Source organism: Sorghum bicolor, chromosome 1 (assembly GCF_000003195.3).
Source record: "Sorghum bicolor cultivar BTx623 chromosome 1, Sorghum_bicolor_NCBIv3, whole genome shotgun sequence".
In the NCBI taxonomy this organism is placed as follows: Eukaryota; Viridiplantae; Streptophyta; class Magnoliopsida; order Poales; family Poaceae; genus Sorghum; species Sorghum bicolor.
Window position 1 is genome coordinate 64756629 of NC_012870.2, and position 18709 is coordinate 64775337.

The 18709-nt window shown below is 43.9% G+C and overlaps 2 protein-coding genes across 2 annotated transcripts; one reads left to right on the forward strand and one right to left on the reverse strand.

Annotated features, from left to right (window-relative positions):
- LOC8080485 (probable polyamine transporter At3g13620) lies at positions 1-5389 on the forward strand. Its single transcript, XM_002465167.2, has 2 exons — positions 1-1099; positions 4660-5389. The coding sequence occupies exons 1-2, from the start codon at positions 61-63 to the stop codon at positions 5226-5228; spliced, it is 1608 nt and encodes a 535-aa protein (XP_002465212.1). The 5' UTR covers positions 1-60; the 3' UTR covers positions 5229-5389.
- Positions 5322-10637, reverse strand: LOC8080486 (glucan endo-1,3-beta-glucosidase 1). The gene is made up of 5 exons (XM_002467747.2): positions 10279-10637; positions 7730-7859; positions 6250-7158; positions 6125-6152; positions 5322-6007 (listed from the first exon to the last, which is right to left on the reverse strand). The coding sequence occupies exons 2-5, from the start codon at positions 7794-7796 to the stop codon at positions 5650-5652; spliced, it is 1362 nt and encodes a 453-aa protein (XP_002467792.2). The 5' UTR covers positions 7797-7859; positions 10279-10637; the 3' UTR covers positions 5322-5649.

Consider the following 18709-nt stretch of genomic DNA (forward strand, 5'->3'; position numbering starts at 1 on the left):
ACTACTTCCTAATAAATGGCTAAATAGTCACCAAAAAAAATGGCTAAATAAATTACTTGGATGGAGGCACCCTCGCCGTTCGCCGACGCCGTCGTGGACGGACTCATCAAGACGATGAACGGCACCACACACACTTGCTCCGCTCTCCAGAGTCTATACCCCTTAGCTTACATTAATCTCACCATGGACCACCAAAACCAAACAATCCAGGCGCCGCTCCTGCAACATCATCAACAACAACATGGCACGTCCGTGCAAGGCGGCGGCGGCGGCGGCGAGGCGGACAGCCACGGCCACGGCCACCGCCACGGGAGCAACAACAGCAACAAGCTCACGTTCCTTCCGCTCGTTTTCCTCATCTACTTCGAGGTCGCCGGCGGGGCGTACGGTGCCGAACTCGCGGTGAAGGCGGCGGGGCCGCTCTTCACGCTCCTGGGCTTCCTCGTCTTCCCGTTCGCGTGGGGCGTCCCGGAGTCGCTGGTGACGGCCGAGCTGGCCGCCGCGCTGCCGGGCAACGGCGGCTTCGTCCTGTGGGCGGACCGCGCCTTCGGCCCGCTGGCCGGCTCGCTCCTCGGCACGTGGAAATACCTCAGCTGCGTCGTCAACGTGGCGGCGTACCCGGCGCTCGTCGCCGACTACCTCGGCCAGGCCGTCGTGCCCTCGGCCGGCGGTAGCGGGACGCGCACGGCCACGGTGGCCGGCATCACGGTGCTGCTGTCGCTGGTGAACTTCACGGGGCTGAGCGTCGTCGGGTGGGGCGCCGTGGCGCTGGGGCTCGTGTCGCTCGCGCCGTCCGTGCTCATGACGGCCATGGCGGTGCCCAAGGTGCGGCCGCGGCGGTGGTGGACGGTGGAGGGCGGGGGCAGGAGCAGGGACTGGCCACTCTTCTTCAACACGGTGTTCTGGAACCTCAACTACTGGGACAGCGCCAGCACCATGGCCGGCGAGGTGGAGCGGCCGGAGCGCACGTTCCCGCGCGCGTTGGGTGTGGCGGTGGTGCTCATCGCGGCCAGCTACCTGCTGCCGCTCATGGCGGCCACCGGCGCCACGGACGCGCCGCCGGAGGCCTGGACGAACGGCTACTTGGGCGATGCTGCAGGTACGTACATGCCACGATCGTGTCGACGTATGCATGATATGACTGCGGTATGGAACAAAAGCGATAGATAATAAGATAACGCTAGGTAATGATGACTAGTCGTCTAGGCTAGTATTATTGGGTTGTGCTATATAACAATAGAGTAAAATACACTGCCGGGTCTTTAACTTGTCAACTTGTGCCACTTTGGTCCATAAACTTGCAAATCCGAAAAAGTGACCCTGAACTTGTCCGCCTGTGCCACTTTGGTCCATGAACTTGCAAACGCAAAACAGTGACCCCTGAACTTGTCGGCCTGTGCCACTTTGGTCTATGCGTGTAAAGGCTCTTTCAACGCGTCAACAAATATTTGTTTATTTCATAACTAATTATTAGTGAAATGCTAAATTCATAAAATGTTTTGTGTAGCCTCTTCATGATGTACTATGCCTAGAAAAAATATGAAACCTAGAAAACGAATAATTTTTGCTTGTTTTAAAATTATCTCTTTTAATTAATAAATGCAACGAATTGATATATTATTTGATATATTTGACACTACGAATAAAAATATATCAATTTCTTAAATTAAAAAAGAAGTGCTGACATCATCGCTGATGTCAGCACCATAAACGGTGCCATGCATGGCCTACTAGAGGCGGCCACGTGGCAGAACAGTGCCATGCAGCCGGTGTTATTTTCGTATTTGCATGTTCATGGACCAATGTGGCACAGGTCGACAAGTTCAGGGGTCACTTTTTTATATTTGCAAGTTCATGGACCAAAGTGGCATAGGCGGACGAGTTGAAGGGTCACTTTTTCGGATTTGCAAGTTCATGGACCAAAGTGGCACATATTGACAAGTTAAAGGGCCGCCAGTGTATTTTACTCATAACAATATATCACCTTCAACAATAGTTATATTGGTGTGTACTAACTCTGTCACAGAAAAAATACAATTCTAGTACAGAATCACATTTTAGTATCTTACATTTGATAATTATAGATAAAAATATTACTATTTATGATATTAAATAAATATCATTAGATTAATTATAAAATATAGTTTCATAATAAATTAATTTAAAGCCATAAATTATGAATATTATTTAATAAAAAATTGGTCAAACGTAATAATTATATTCTTTTCAGGATGAAGGTAGTACTGTATATTGTAGTTGCATGTTGTCCAAAAAGGTAAATAGTCGTAGGATTCAGACATTCCACGATCTCTCCCTAAATAATTGTTATTCTTGAGAAATAATTTTGACTAATTTTATATAAAATATATTAATATTTATGGTACATAATTAATATTTTTAGATAGACCTATCTATTTTTATAGTAAATATATTTGAAGATATAAGTATTGTGTATATTTTCTGTAAATCTAATTAAACTTATGGCATGAAAACAAAAAAGACATTTATTTAGGGACGGAGGGAGTAGGGTAGTATATATATATCTATATATATATATACCTACCAATGAAAAGGCAAAATTCTGCAACATTTAAAGAGTATTATATCTATATCTATATCTACATATTCCCACTATCCATAAAAGAATGTAAATATCGTATCCGTGCCGGTCAAGTTTGTTTAAGTTTGACCAAGTTTATAATATATATTATTGGTATTTATGTCTCCAAATATATTTACTATGAAAATATATTCTATAATTAATCTAATGATACTAATTTTATATCATCAATGTTAATATTTTTTCATATTTATTTGGTCAAAGAACATAATGTTTAACTTCTTAAAAATGAGAATTGTGTTATTTTATAAATAGAGGGATTAATAATGCTTATGCAATCTATATCTATATTGTAGTTGCAGGTTATTGTCCAAAAAAAGACGAATAGTAGGATCGAGACATTCCAAAGAATCCAAATTATATATATATAGATATAGATATGTATATATATATTAATCCTACCAAAGGAGTATATATTAATCCTTTCTATTATATATATATATATATATATATATATATATATATATATATATATACTCCCTCCGTCCTAGTATATAAGGTATAACCACTTCTGATTCAAAGACCAAAAAGTATTTAGTTCTTTATCACAACAATAGTACTACTACATTAATTTATGTGAGAGAGCACGTATTATATTACAAGACATGAACAAAAAGTGGTTATATCTTATATATTAAGACGGTGGAAGTATATCTCAAAGGCCTAATAAAAAAATAAGAATATGTAGTTGGTGCCCTGATCCGGAGTTCCGGAATCCTGAGGTCTCCCACGAAAATGGCTTGGGCGGCGCTCAAACTGCGGTGACAATGACAGGGAGGTGTGGCAAAAGCATTGGAGAAAAGCTAATAATATATCAGGCTACTTGGAAAATTTCTTTGTAGTTTTTTCTAATTCACCTATATAATAGTTAGCTCTTTACTATTAATACAAAGTTTATATATTTTTTCTTGGTTCTTGTGTCTAAAATGGCTATAAGCTTAAAATGTGTTTCTCCTTTCTCTCTCTCACATCTCTTATCTCCTGTACCTCAGCATCTAAGTGGTGTTTGACATGGCTCCTCCCGAGGAATTTCTCCGAAGGAGCCACAATTTGTGGCTTCTTCAAAACAGCTCTAGTAAGACGAGATAGAACCGGAGTTGAAGAGAGTTTCATCAAACAGATCCTTAGGCCCTGTTTAGATTTGAAATTTTTTGGCCAAAGTGGTAAAAATTTTTGTGGTCAAAACACGCGAAAAATTTTAGGTGTTTAGTTTGACAAAAAAATTTCTGACACAACTTGGGCTACATGCATTTGCAGTTGTCATTGGTGGGCTTCTATGGGAGTGCGTGCACAGTTGCAGCCCAAAATTTTTGCCCTAAAATTTTTTGGCCCCGTTTAGTTCCCATGCCCTAATTTCACAAAAAATTTTCTCTTTGGACCAAAAAATTTCAAATCTAAACAGGCTAGCCACCTTACATCTTATTACTATAGTTGGGCTTTGTTTACTTCCAAAATTTTTAGCAAAATGAGCACTGTAGCACTTTTGTTTGTATTTAATAAATATTGTCCAATCGTGGATTAACTAGACTCAAAATTTTATATCGTAAATTACAGAAAAACTATGTAATTAGTTATTATTTTTATCTATATTAATGCTCTATGTATGTACCGCAATATTCGATGTGACGGAGAATTTAAAAAATTTTATAAATTTTTTTTGAGAATGCCTTGCTCTCAGGCCCGCGGATGAGCGATGCCTACTTGCTAGGCTGGTAGTTACGGCAACAAAAAATCAAATTATTTCGCGTGGGGTACGGTGGCAGCAGGCGCGGGAGAGCCATCAACCAGAGTCAGAGATAGGTACGGAGGATGGACGACACGAGGCCACGAGGGCTTACGGACAAAGTAGCTATCCCAGAGGTTGCTGCTGCCTTGATGCTGATTTGCAGCGATCGAAAATGCCGGACATAATAATACAATAATGTTGGCCGTCCGATTAGAGCACGTTTTTTTCCCTCTAAATTTGGTGATAAAGAGCCTTCCTGGGGATTCTCATGGGCCTTTCATATTCTCCTCGAATGCGATCTGTGGCGTTGCAGGCATCATCGGAGGCCCATGGCTCAAGCTCTGGACGCAAGCCGGCGCGGTGCTATCCTCCATCGGCATGTTCGAGGCCCAGCTCAGCAGCGGCGCGTACCAGCTGCTGGGCATGGCGGACCTAGGCCTGCTCCCGTCCGCCTTCGCCCGCCGCGGCACCGGCTGCTGCTGCTGCTCCCGCACCCCGTGGGTCGCCGTCGCCGCCTCCTCCGCCGTCACCCTGGCCGTCTCCTTCATGGCGTTCGACGAGGTCGTCGCCGCCGCCAACTTCCTCTACAGCCTCGGCACGCTGCTGGAGTTCGCCGCCTTCCTCTGGCTCCGCGCCGCGCAGCCGGGTCTCAAGCGGCCCTACCGCGTGCCGCTGGCGTCGCTGCCCGCGCTGGCCGCGATGTGCGCCGTGCCGTCGGCGTTCCTGGTGTACGTGTGCGTGGTCGCCGGGTGGAAGGTGTTCGCGCTCGCCGGCGCGCTCACGGCGCTTGGAGTTGGCTTGCATGCCGCCATGAGGCTGTGCAGGGCCAAGAGGTGGCTCAGGTTTGAAGGCCAGCAAGGACAAGGAGAACATACAGTTTGAATTTGAATTTTGAAGTTTCAACTGTCACATGCAGGCAGATGGATCAATACGAAAAACAGGATGCTACATCCTGCATTTCTGATTCCAGACCTGTATAAAAATGTATAATTCATCATTGTAACTAAAGTTTTGTGTCCTGTCATACATTTGATACATACATATATTCATGCGCTCATCTCATCGGAACTAAAGGCACCCTGACTGTCCCCAGCTCACATATATATATATATATATATATATATATATATATATATATATATACGACTTCATATTTACGACTTCTATACATAATAGAAATCTGATCTGACACTGACATCTACATGACCAGTATAGCTCAATAATCAAGAACATGGACACACGCGAAGGGATAGAGTGTCTAGTCTCTACTAGAGGTAATAATCCAGATATCTGCATCGATAATTCACATGGCATCCATGGACACGAGGAGAACGGCGACCGCGGCGGCGGACAGAGCCGTCAAGCCGGCGCGCGAGAACGACAACCCACGGGACACGCCGTTGTAAGGGTTTAGCGTGCCGCTCGGGCCGAACGAACCGGTGCCATTGAAGGAACCCGGCGGGGTGCCGAAGCTGGGTCCAAAGCCGCCTCCGGCCGGCGGGGTGAAACCGGACGGCGGGGTGAAGCCGGACGGAGGACTGAACTCCGACGACGACGGGGGGCTGGAGCCGACTGGAGGCGTGAAGCCCGTCGGAGGGGAGAGGCTGGTCGGCGGGGTCGTGCCCACCGGCGCGCTCGAGTTGGAGCCGCCCGCCGTCGAGCTGCAAAGTGCAACCGCAACGCGTGCCAAGAAAACGAGATCACGTCAGGTTGTTGTCAGAACAGAACGGGTGCGTGCTGAAATTGCAGAGTTTGAATTTGAAATAAACCGCGCTCACCTTCCCGCGAAAACGCAAGAGCCTGAACCTGAAATGAATGAGCAGTCACACGAAGGCGTTAATCTCTTGACGTAAAAAGGAAATTAAACGGAGAAGCTTATGAATTGCTATACACAAATGATTACTTGGGTCGTTGGTGGTGGTGGTGGCGGTGCCGTTGAAGGAGCAGGTGGCGCCGGTGCTGGCCATCTTCTGGTAGTAGTCGTTGTAGGCGTAGGACGCGAGCGCCGCCAGGTTGTTCTGCTGGTAGCAGGCGCCGCCGGGCTGGATGGCGGAGCAGTCGGCTTGGCCTTGCCCGCACGCCCAGTTGAGCCCGGCCTGCAGCGCCGTCGGGTCCGCGTTCTGCAGCGCCACGCAGAACGTCCCCGTCGCCAGCGACCGCCGCTGACCACCCTCACCCGGGTAGCCGTACCCGTAGTAGTAGTAGTATGGCACGACGTCGCCGCCGGCCGCGAGGTCCGCCGCGATCACGGGGACGCGCGAGACGCCCAGGGCGCGCATCGCGGCGTCGACCTTGGCGTCGCTGGCCTCCGACGGTCGTGACTTGAGGAACAGCGGCGACCCCGACGACTCGAGGAACCGCAGGACGTGGGCCACGACGCCCGACCACGCCGGGTCGGCCAGCGCCTCGCCGGACAGCGCGCTGGACACCTTGACGCGGCCGCCGAGGCCCGCGGCGGCGAGCGCGGACCGGAGGTTCCGCATCGCCGGGACCAGGAAGTAGGCGCTGGCGCTGCCGCCAGGGGAGCTCGCCACCAGCACGTCGTCGCCCGCCAGGACGTGCGTGATCCTGGTCGCCGGGAGGAACGGCGCGACGTTGGCGGCGACCCAGAGGTCGGCCTCCTCCTGGAACTCGGCGACGTGCTCCAGCTGCGCGTTGGGGATGGTGACCATCACCTCCGCGCCGTCGATGCCTGCCAGGGAGCGCAGCAGCGCAGGGTCCGGTCCGCACACGCGAGCTTGCCTCGTCTGCTTAGACTGAACGATCTTGGCGAGCTCCGACGGAGAGTTTTCTGAAGCCATCAGTACTACACCTGCGGGTTTGAGAAAACAGAAATTTGTACTGTAATTCAGACTTCAGTATTTCAGACTGTAAATCCGGCTTTAGCCCAAATAGCAATGCAGCCCAATACACTGTAATTCAGACTTCATCAGTATTTCAGAGCAGTAGTTTTTGACAAAATTAATTACTGGTTAGACGTGGCAAACAGCATCAGTGAATTTATAAAACGAGACAATAGTGAGAATATCGTTCAGATAAACTTGGGCATGGCACAAGTGTCCTTATTACGCCTTTGTTGACCGAAGATAAGGCATGGAAAGGGCGTAAAAGGCACAAGCATATCCCTACCCCCTTTGTAGCTTATATGGAAAAAAAAAAGTTGCCTTGCAATCCTCTACACTTTATTCAGTTATCGGCATACTACATGACATGCATGCACTTCTAGCGAAGTAAAGCATCTTTGGGGACACGGGGAAAAAAAAACTGTTTTTAGGGATGACAAAAAAGGGTAAAGAAAAGTGAGGAAGGAACTTGGAACCCGGTGCCACTGAAGACTCCGGGGAAAAGGCGTCAAAAACCTGCGTAGAAGGTAACATACATACCTGATGCGTTGCAGAGAAGGAAGGCGAGGGAGAAGAAGATGCATCCTTTCCATCGTTTCTGCAACATCTTCGCACCCCCCAAGATGTGACAATCGAAGGCCTTGTGTTGTGCTAGTGACTCCTCCGATAACTGAAATTATTAGCTCCACGGTTTCAGAGTTCAATGCAGAGATAACTGAAAACATATACTCCTCTATTGAAGAATATACAGTATTTTAACTCAACATTTAACCAAGTAAATATAAGAGAATAATATCTACTACAGGATGAAATGAGTTTGTTGAACTTAACATGAAACATGTACAAATAGTGTATTTATTTGGTATTGCATATACTATATATTTCTTCTAAAAATGTGAACAAATTAGAAGAGTCTGACCTAAAACAAAATAAAATGTCATGTACCTTTGGGACTTAGGGAGTAATGTTTACGTTCTGATGGCAACCACGTAAAATCAGTCATTTGACTTTATTATGTATGTATCCTATGAAATTTTATACTTTCTCTGTCTCAAATTATATTTATTTGAGAATTAACTTAGGTCAAACTTCTCTATTTTTTTGAAAAAAATATTATCTACAAGTTCAAATACATGAACTTGAAAACATACTTATTAGAGAATTTGATATTACCATAGTGACATACTTTTGTAGACTCTTTTTTTTAAAAGAATCTTTTATGGACTCTTTGAAAAGCTAGAAAAGTTCTACAGCTTCTATCCAAGAAAAATGTAATTCTAGATTAGGAGCAAGCAAAAAAAAATAAGTGACCAATTTTACAGAAAATATCATCAACATTTATGGAGTAATATTTACATTCTGGTGTCCTATAGCAACCAAATAAAACCATGTCATTTGACTTATGTATGTATCCAATGGACTTCTATACTTTCTCTGTCTTAAATTATAGTTCAATTGAGAATCACCCTAGGTCAAACTTCTCTAACTATGATCAAATTTTTGGGAATAGAATATATAAACATCTATAAGTTGAATGCATGAACATGGAAAGCATATGTAGTTGGGAATTTGATATTATCCATAGTGATTTATTTTTGTACACTTCGTCAAAAAGCTACAAAAGTTGTACTCCCTCCATCCAAAAAACGATTCAATTCTAGGTTTGGAACAAGCTAAGAAATTTTTAAACTTTGACCAATTTCATAGAATAACATCAACATTGATGCCGCCAAACACGTTTAATATAAAATATATTTTTATAGTAAACTGAATGACACTTATTGGTATCATAGTTGTTAGTAATTTTATGAATCTCTGATAAAATTTAAAATCGGTTGACTCTTGAAAGTTGGGACTTTTTTTTTTGAGACGGAGAGTGAATTAGAATTTGAAACTAAGGCCTTGTTTAGTTCGCAAAATTTTTCAAGATTCCCCGTCACATCGAATCTTGCGGCACATGCATGGAGCATTAAATATACATAAAAACAAAAACTATTTGCACAGTTCATCTGTAAACCGCGAGATGAATCTTTTGAGCCTAGTTACTCTATAATTGGACAATGTTTGTCAAATAAAAACGAAAGTGCTACAGTGCCGTTTTTCACAACTTTTTGCGAACTAAACAAGGCCTAAGAGAGCAGAGCAGTTGTGTAGAGAGTCGTATGACACCAAAATAGTGCTTCTGTTAAATACTAAGCTAGTGAGTGAGACAGAGCGTGTCAAGATCAGAGGCAGGTTAGGTTGCAGATGTTTCGAGTTGCATGCAGAGGTGGAAGCGGAAGCATCCACAATCCACAAACCCAACAGCAGCGTGCGTGTATCACTATCAGTGCAGTAAGTATGTATGTACAGTTAGTCCCTGCTGTGCGACGTCACAGGGGAAGGGAAGCGAAAGAAGGAAGGAATTGAGATGGAAGTCGCTGCTGATATGCTATGCAGAGTCTTGTGGTGTCATCAATGTCTGGCCACGATCGAGCATCGCCCCAAGTGTCACTCAGAGGCTGAGTTTGAAGGTGAGGACCCATGCGTCCGTGTAATCCGGATGGTTGGTGAACTAGAAACACCTACTAATCGGAACTAATAGTAGTTTGTGAGCAGTGACTGTTGCCTTACCATGCCTATGGAGTAATGGAACGAAGAAGATGAGCGAAGCGATGGAAGTTGCTTTCCTTGCGAGCATGGTGCGTGGCTGTTAAATGTTAATTACCGGGGGAGGAGATATGCTTAAGCTAAGTAAAAAAAAATCAGCGAGCTGTTTTGATTGTATTTGCGGTTGGGCAAGGGCAGCAACCAGTGTGCGCTGTGATCAGTGCTGACAGTGCATGGATGGCACAACGATGATGAACGAAGGGCGCAGTGCAAAGCTGCAGCTGAAATAGTGGAAACAGAGTAAGGAGCGGAGCGATCGATTCTTTTGTTCCGGAACTAAACGGAGACGTGGGTACGGTAGCAAGCGACGGAAGGGAAACATGGCCCAAGAATTGAACAGACAGACGAGAAAATGAACGGAAAGGAAAGGAGAAGCTGGATAGTAGCAGCAAATAGCAGGGATCGCAAGAAACAGGAAGCAGCCATGGGTGTGGGTGTACCTCAGGCTGAAGCGCCCCGTTCCCGATGTTGGCTGGCTCCGATCCGATCTCCTTCCTGTAACTGCTTTGCTTCTCCCTGACGGAAACCGAAAAAGCCTCTACCCCTGACCTGCCTCGATCGGAATGCTTGTATGCTTGTGCAATTTGGTGTGCAGGTACTACAGTTTATAAACTGTCTGGGATCTGATGAAGCGAGCACTCTCTGTGTATGTTGTAGTATTTCTGATGGGCCGGGGCCGGGGCCGGGAGGGGAAGCTCAGGCTCAGGCCGTGGCTGCCATGGCTTTATACGCACAGGCACAGCAGCGAGCGCCAAGTGCAGTGCAGGCGGCACATGATCGATCGAGCAAGTGATTAGGACGTCTGGTGACGCGCGCTAACCGACGCCACAGCGGGCGGGTGACGCGGCGGTTTCGCCTCTCAAAGCTGGTGTGGAGATGAGGCGGTGGGTGCAGCGGCCAGAGAAAACGAAAACGGCATTTTGCTATTGCTATACTACCATGTGTCCAGTGCCCCGGTGTTCGCGTCTCTCAGGTGGTGTGTGTATGTTTGATTTGATGGCGGCCAGGCCCGGCCGGATGTTTTATCAGTCAGTAATATAAAAACTGCGTGGAATGGTGGTGGCCACTCCTAGCACGTATCCACAACTAACAGCCGCCGGTGTCGCCGAAAGTGGACTCACATATACTATTCTTTTTTCCATTCCTTGCGGGATGCGGCAGAATTAATGGAATGCTTTCTACACCGAGCAGCAGGAGTATTGTGTTGTACAAGAATACCCCGCGCGTTGCTACCGGAATTAATGTGGTAAATTACGTGGTATGATGACATAGACAAATAAAACACTTTTGCGTTTTGCTCACGTGGATATTATAATTGTATAACTAGTGGATTTTAGTTGTGCGTGATAATGCATTGCTTTGTTGGACAATTTATATGTTGAGAGAAATATATAGTGACTTGCTGATGCGGACACTACAATTACCTCGGCTAGTAGATTTTTAATTGTGTGTAATAGTGAGTTGCTTAGTTGAACAGTTTGCATGTTGAAAGAAATAGATAGTAGGATTTCATTTTATAGGAGTATATAAGATTACTCCGTATATAGGTTAATAATTTGGCAGGGTTTTAGCTTCGGCTTCTATTGTACAACAGCTTCTCATCATAAAGCTCTTCATGCTTCAGACTTTCTATGGATGGAGGCTGATTCTCTATGGACAAATGATTCTTTATCTGAAATTTATTTCATATGGTTCTCTAGGATAAGCATAGTGCGTGAAGTGAATTTTTTTCATTTCAGAAAATCACTTTACAGAATCAGTACAAGAATCACTTCATCTCAATTAAAAAAAAAACAAACTATTTGGTAGTGTGCTTCTCCGGGCCTTGTTTAGTTCCAAAATATTTTGCAAAATAGACACCGTAGCTTTTTCGTTTGTATTTGACAAATATTGTCCAATCATGGACTAACTAGGCTCAAAAGATTTGTCTCGTCAATTTCGACCAAACTGTGTAATTAGTTTTTATTTTTATCTATATTTAGTACTTCATGCATGTGTCTAAAGATTCGATGTTATGGGGAATCTGAAAAATTTTGCAAAATTTTTTGGGAACTAAACAAGGCCCTAGATTCAGCTCGGAAGCTGCTCTAGGAGTTCTACTAAACTGGTCCGCAAGTAGTGCTGAAGTAGCTTTGAGAAATATTATCCTAAATGACTTTAATGGTAGTTCTATAATAATTTATCTTAGATTTGTGAATAAATGCGGGAAGAAGTATTCCTTTCTGCAGTACCTCATTTGGTCTCCTTGCAAGAAACCAATTTTTTTTTTAAGATGATGGTTTGATGCAGCTTCGCAACGAGAGCTGGAAGAAACCGAAACGGAAGCCGTGCTAAAGGGCCCTACAATGTGAGGTTCCAAGTTGGAAGCAAGAGCTGCTGGCCTGATAGTAGCTAATAACGGAAACTCCCCCTAGCTAAAGTAGACGATTATTCCCTCATAATTAAAAAAAAAAGAAAAGAAAAGAAGAAGCTAAAGTCGACGATTACAGGCACGCGCCACAAAACTACTCCAAAGAAAGACGATTCGTCTTGGTACAACTCCGAGCTGAAAGCACACCAGCGACGGAGAAAAACTCGCCCCATCACCATCGATCCCCGCCCATCCACATCTGCATGTGGTCAAACCAACAGAATCGGAGGGAGTTCGGCCGGCCGGCCGGCCACCGCATCTATCTATCTATCTATCTATCGGCGCGGCGGCCGTTCCGAGCAGGTGGCCATCCGCGCATGCATCCGCTTCCTTTCATCTTTCCAACCATGCAAACTTCCGTTTTCCCGTCTCAACATCTATCGCCCTCCCGCCTCTGCTTTCTAGCTTCTGCTCCGGAGCGAAACCATTCCAAGCACGAACGCCGATGCAAAGCCATCAGCTGCCGAGATCCATCATCGATGATTCGTCCGCTTGTTGTTTGCGTCCACTCGTTCTTCGCAATCAGGTGACGGCGCGACGACGCTAGGCTAGGCCAACGGATGATGATGATGGGATGTTCGTTCGTTCGTCCACCCATGACCCATGACCCATCCATCCCGCGGGCTAATAATAACACTTTTAGATTGCATCATTATAAGTGGAATCCAAAGGCTAGTTTTCCTACGGATTTATGGATAAGTCTCAGCCTCAAGTAGAGCGTCACGAGTGCTTGCTGCGTCCTGCCTTTCGGTTGCTGACGGGGTTCTTCACATGCATCCACACAACAAAGATATACACCCACTCTGTCGGCCCGTACTTTACATTACGCATCCTTTCTTTTGCACTATAGATATAGATATGCCTCTGTCTCCCCATAATCCGCACCGAGCCATCCATGCATCGTATATCTTACTGTTATTGATTAGTCTTATACTATTATTTAATTGGACACTTTGTACGTTACGTTAGAGCGCGATATTTACCTCTAACTGTCCCAATCTCCCACTTCTCCACATCCATATTATCTTCCTGTTACTAATTGATGCTTTTCAACAGAACCTCGCCTTAATCCTTATGAATACACGCTAGGGGGAAAAAAGAGAAAAATTTTCTCTATAAAGATCAGAAACATTAATTCGGTCATGAATTTGACTAGCTTTATTCATCGTTGATAATAATAATAATCATTGTTGGATCATCTACTATGTTTACCAAAATTTACCCACATGTCATTATTACAAAAATCTCCCTCCAATCCTCTCCAACCCCCTTGACTTGGGAAAGAAACGAGCAATGCCTAAACTAGTATCGAAATTACCTACCTACAGCTTTAGGAAAGATAATCTAAAGCAATCCCATCAATATGTATCTAATGTATCCACCTTTGCCATTATTAAAAAAAACTTTAAGTAAACATAATGTTACTTAATAGCTATTTTATCACAATGGCAGTTTGAAAGCCCTAGTTTGGTTTTGGATAATTTATGAAACCCTAGTACTAACCTCTATGCTAAGTGTGTAGACTTAATGAGGTTGGTACATGCCAAGTGATGGAGCAAGTGATGATCATGGTGATGATGGTGATGACCACAAGATGATCAAGTGCTCAACTTGGAAAAGAAGAAAGAGAAAAACAAAACCCTATGGAGATCAAGACAAAGGTATTGCTTAGGGTTTTGGTTTTGGTGATCAAGACACCATAGAGGGTGTGATCACATTTAGGATAGATAGCCGTACTATAAAGAGGGGAATTCTTTGGCTAAGTGGTTATCAAGTGCCACTAGGTGTCATTGCTCATGTGCATGCATTTAGAACCTAGTGAGCTAACTTAACTCCTTCGAAGAAAATGATTGTGAAAATGCTAACACACGTGCACATGTTGGTTTACACATTGTGGTGTTGGCACACTTTGAGAAGGAGGTGGAGTTTGAAGTGCATATTTTCTATTGCGCCGGTGGGAAATTGGGAGAAGTCGCGGGCGTGTTTCTCGCACCGGACGCTGGCTTCTGGAGCACCGGACGCTGAGTCTGAGCGTCCGGTGCAGACAGTGCCTGGTCCAGCTAGGGACAGGCACCGGACGCAGTTTGGAGCATCCGGTGGTGTGAGTCCGGTGACCTGAGCGTTTTGCAGAGCTCTCTGAGTTTAAGTCCGGTGAACACCGAACGCAGCTTGGAGCGTCCGGTGGTGTGCGTCCGATGACCTACGCGTTTTGCAGACCTCTCTGTGTTTAAGACCGGTGTGCACCAGACGCGTCCGGTGGAAACTTGCTCAGCGTCCGTTGCTCTGCAGGTAACGTTGGACCCTGACACGTGGCTGACTTTGGAGCACCGGACGCAGGTGTTGAGCGTCCGGTGCCCCTTTAAGAGCGTCCGGTGACCCCGCAGTTTGCCTAGTGAAAGAGCCAACGGCTCTATTTGTTTGAGGGGCTATAAATACGTGTTTGGCCGGCTTGGGGCTCACTCTCTTGGTATTCTTGACTACTAGACATCCTTGTGAGCCTAAGCAAAGAACTCCCACTCATCTCCTTCATAGATTTTTCATCTTTGTGAGATTGGGAGTGATTCCAAGTGCATTTGCTTAGAGCAGAAAGTGTTGCCGCCACCAACCAAGTGTTGCCGCCACCTAAACGGCTTGGAGCAGCGGAGGAGCTTTGGCACGAGTTGGTGATTGTTCGTGGCCATCTTCCGGTGATTGTGAGGGGTCTTGTACCTTCCCCAACGGAGAGCCGAAAGGTAACTCTAGTAAAGTGCTCGTGTCATTAAGTTACCTCACTTGTGGGTAGGTTCTTGTGGTGTCCTAGTGAGGACGAGGTTCGTGCTACACCTCTTAGCCACCGAACCACCAAGTGTTGGTCGACACAACGAGGACGTAGCGTGCCGGCAAGCACGTGAACCTCGGGAGAAAATCGTGTGTCTCCATTGTGATTGTACTTTGAATTTCTCCCAGTGATTGGACTTCATATTATTGATTGGTTCATCCCCTCTACGCGTTGGTATAAAGATCAAACTATCTCTCTTACTTTCTTGCAAACTAGAGTAGCTTACATACTTGTATAGAAACTTTAGGTAGCTCTCTAGTGTAAGTAAAGACATAGCTCTTGTGTGCCTAGTGATCATATCAACTAGAATTGTTGGATAGGTGCCTTGCAAACACCCCTTTAGAGCTAGAGCAAAAAGCTTCGCTTTGTTATTGACTAACCTCTTGCTCTAGTGATTTTGTAGAATTTTTTAAATAGGCTATTCACCCCCCTCTAGCCATATTAGGACCTTTCACAGTTTTGAGTAATTTAAATATAGATTTAGAAGTTTTTTAAAGTTACTATAACAATGACAAAGATGGATAATTAAGGTAGATTAGAGAATTTTTAATTTACTTTTGTATTGATAGCATAAGTCAATAAATTAGATGTGTATGTAGGGGGTTTAATTACTTTATGTATTTTTTATATAATGGAAGAAGTGAGTGGTTTAGAATCAAATAAAATCAAATTTCTATTTTGTGATCACCTAACGAGTGTTTGGTTTAGTAGGGAATTAACCCATTTTAAATGGGATGACAAATCATGAGCCAATTTCTAAATTTAGGGAAATGATTACACTCCTAGTACTAGTACTAATTAATAGCTTGTGAGAATTGAGTAGGCCTGGCAAAAAATACCAAACCGAAAATACAGAAAACCAATTTTTTCGATACCTGGTTCAATTCCTAATTCAAGAATTATTTCGGTAAAACGAATTTACCGAACAATGTGAAATATGCTGAGTGTAAGTGTTGTTTTATTATTGATTGTACTATTGTAGACTATTACATTATGGCTTTGTTTAGTTCCCACCTAAAAACATCAAATGTTTAGACATGTGCATAGAGCATTAAGTATAGATTAAAAAATAACTAATTGTATAATTTGTATATATTTTGCGAGACGAATCTTTTAAGTCTAGTTAGTCCATAATTGGATACTGATTGCTATAGTTACAAATGTGTTATAGTACCGAAAGAATTTTCTTTTCGCGAACTAAACATCTACCTATGTATTTATGGGACACTACTCTTATAGTCTTATGGACTTTTAAATATATGTATTTGTCACTATTATGCTCTATAAAACCATGTCAAAATTGGCTTTTGAGCCTGCTATTGCATGACTCTATGATCAGTTTGGTCTTTTTATCGATTAATGGGAAAACCGAACTGAAAACATCGAAACTAGATTTTCTCGGTACCGATTTTTAAAAGGAACTGACCGAGGAACCGAAGTGCCGAATCAATTGGCTCAGTAATACCGAATGCACAGGCCCAGATTGAGGTGATAATGGATCAACCCATTATGCTTCATAACCCAAACAGAAAAACTAGAGAGTTAGATGTTGATAAACTACTTCTTCCACGAACCAATCCACCCCTTGGTCTAAAAAAAAGCCATGGTTGGACAAAGGAATTCTAACTTGTCACAAATTAACGAAGATGCTCAATTATATCATGCAAAAAATACTGACTTATTGTAAGAATAATATTTCTATTATTGCAGTGTACACGCATATTTTCTAGTAATTAAGAAAAATAAAGATATATATCTAGCATCTCTCGCGGATAATCATCGACCAGTCTAGCTTGTTTGTGTGTTAGTCCCAAAATAAAAGGAGTATCGGTAAAGTTTTCTTTGCCCTTGAGAGCATGTGCCCCCACTCTCCTACCCATTGGATTCGCTTTAAAAAGTGTGCAAACACGCATCTCAATGCGAATCTGCTTTGAGATGTGTGTTTGCACACTTCTCAATGCGAATCTAATGGGTGGGAGAGTGAGGGCATATGCCTTAAGAGGGAAAAAAAAAAACCGCGTTCGGAGTATTCCTAATACTACGTGGTACGCATCCAGTCGATCGCCGTCAAAGGTATGGCGAAGACGTAAGAACATTGTCGCGCCAAACAAAAAAAAAAAAAAGGCAGCGACGTCTACGGGCAGCGCATCACGCATGTTCATCCCAGAGCCTTTGGATCGCGAGATGCTTTGTTTGCCATCAAAGGAAACTTTGCGCCTCCCAGAGCGGAACGAGAGGTGGGAGACAAAAAAAACTTTGGTTCCTCCCATGCGCACGCACGTGTACACTATCCGCTCGGCCGGGCCGAATAGCGGAGTACTAGTTTGCTTCGCAAATCGCAATTTGCTGGTGACAAATGGCAATCCGAACGTGGTAGCCTCCTCTGGTCTGGACTCTGGAACCTGCGTTGCGTTGCTGCACTCCTCTTTTTGTCGAACTTTATTTATGACGATGATGAATGAACAGGTGTACGTGAGCATATGGCTCGACCTCTTTTTTAAGGTTTTTTTTTTTTTGTCTTCTTGCCCGCAGGATACCAACCTGATTGCTTTTCATTTACCTTTTCACACAAAGAGGGACTGGCCGCGATTATATACCAATATACTATATACCAAACTTAATCAAAGGGAAAACAAGGATTAAAAAGAAATGAGAGAAAGTGTCGTCAGGAGTCCAAACTATGGCACGACGCCTCTGTTGTGGGGGAAACGCGTAGAAGAAATATATGAAAAACTCGCTGCCGTGAGAGAAAAATATGGGGAAGATTCTGTCTAATTTTATTTTAGGCTTTTGTTTGGATGATTTGTAGCCGTCGTCTGCTGTTCGTTCAGTTGTCTTTGATTTTGTGTGTGACATCTGGATATCCTTCTTTCCTGTTGCTGCTCCCTCCTATCTATCTCCATCTCACTCCTACCTCTTTTTTAAACAAAACCACCCTACCTTACCTTATCTTGGTAGTATATAGGACGTGTTTGTTTGCTTGAACCACGGTGGTCCCTATACACATAGTTTCCAGTAATTAAAGTATCATGTACACTTGACAATCTAATTAATAATGGCAATTGCATCAAGTATGTACACTTGGCTAGCTTCATCCATAAGACACAGTAGTTAAAGATGCAAAGAAGAAAAATAACAGCAGTTTCGAAAGAAACATAGTTTCCTGCAGTGGTAACTGGTTGGTGAATGTTAAATTTTCACCTTAAGGCCGGGCACACCAGGCTCCGAGTTAAAAGTTGAAAGCTTGAACTGCTGCTCCATTCGCGGTTTTTTATTTTTAAAAAAGTGGCTAGCACTAGAAAAACCATAAACTCTCCATTTCTGAACGTAATTTTTGTTTTCATATTTTAGTCGGTTATTTTTCCATCTTAACCTGTCAATACACAACACAGACTGATAGCATGCATATGACTGACATCACTAGAGTGATTGTAGAAAAAAGCTTTCATAATACTCAGCTTTCAGTATATATAAAATAGTATACTGTTTAAAAATCTCAGTCAAATCATTATATTGGAGTCGCGTCGTCGTTCGAGGCAACATACATTTGGAATCAGATAGATATTTGAAATTCATTTTTTTCCTCTTAGAGTCATTTGGCAAGGGAAGAAGAAAACAATTCCAGAGACCTTGACCCAACTTT

Bases quoted from the DNA above. Each gene is read 5' to 3' on its own strand.
- LOC8080485 (XM_002465167.2), top strand. From the start codon at position 61: ATGGAGGCACCCTCGCCGTTCGCCGACGCCGTCGTGGACGGACTCATC. The intron at 1,100-4,659 runs GTACGTACATGC...GTGGCGTTGCAG, and splicing joins CTACTTGGGCGATGCTGCAG to GCATCATCGGAGGCCCATGG.
- LOC8080486 (XM_002467747.2), bottom strand. From the start codon at position 7,796: ATGTTGCAGAAACGATGGAAAGGATGCATCTTCTTCTCCCTCGCCTTC. The intron at 7,159-7,729 runs GTATGTATGTTA...TCAAACCCGCAG, and splicing joins CCTTCTCTGCAACGCATCAG to GTGTAGTACTGATGGCTTCA. The intron at 6,153-6,249 runs GTAATCATTTGT...CATTCATTTCAG, and splicing joins CACCACCACCAACGACCCAA to GTTCAGGCTCTTGCGTTTTC.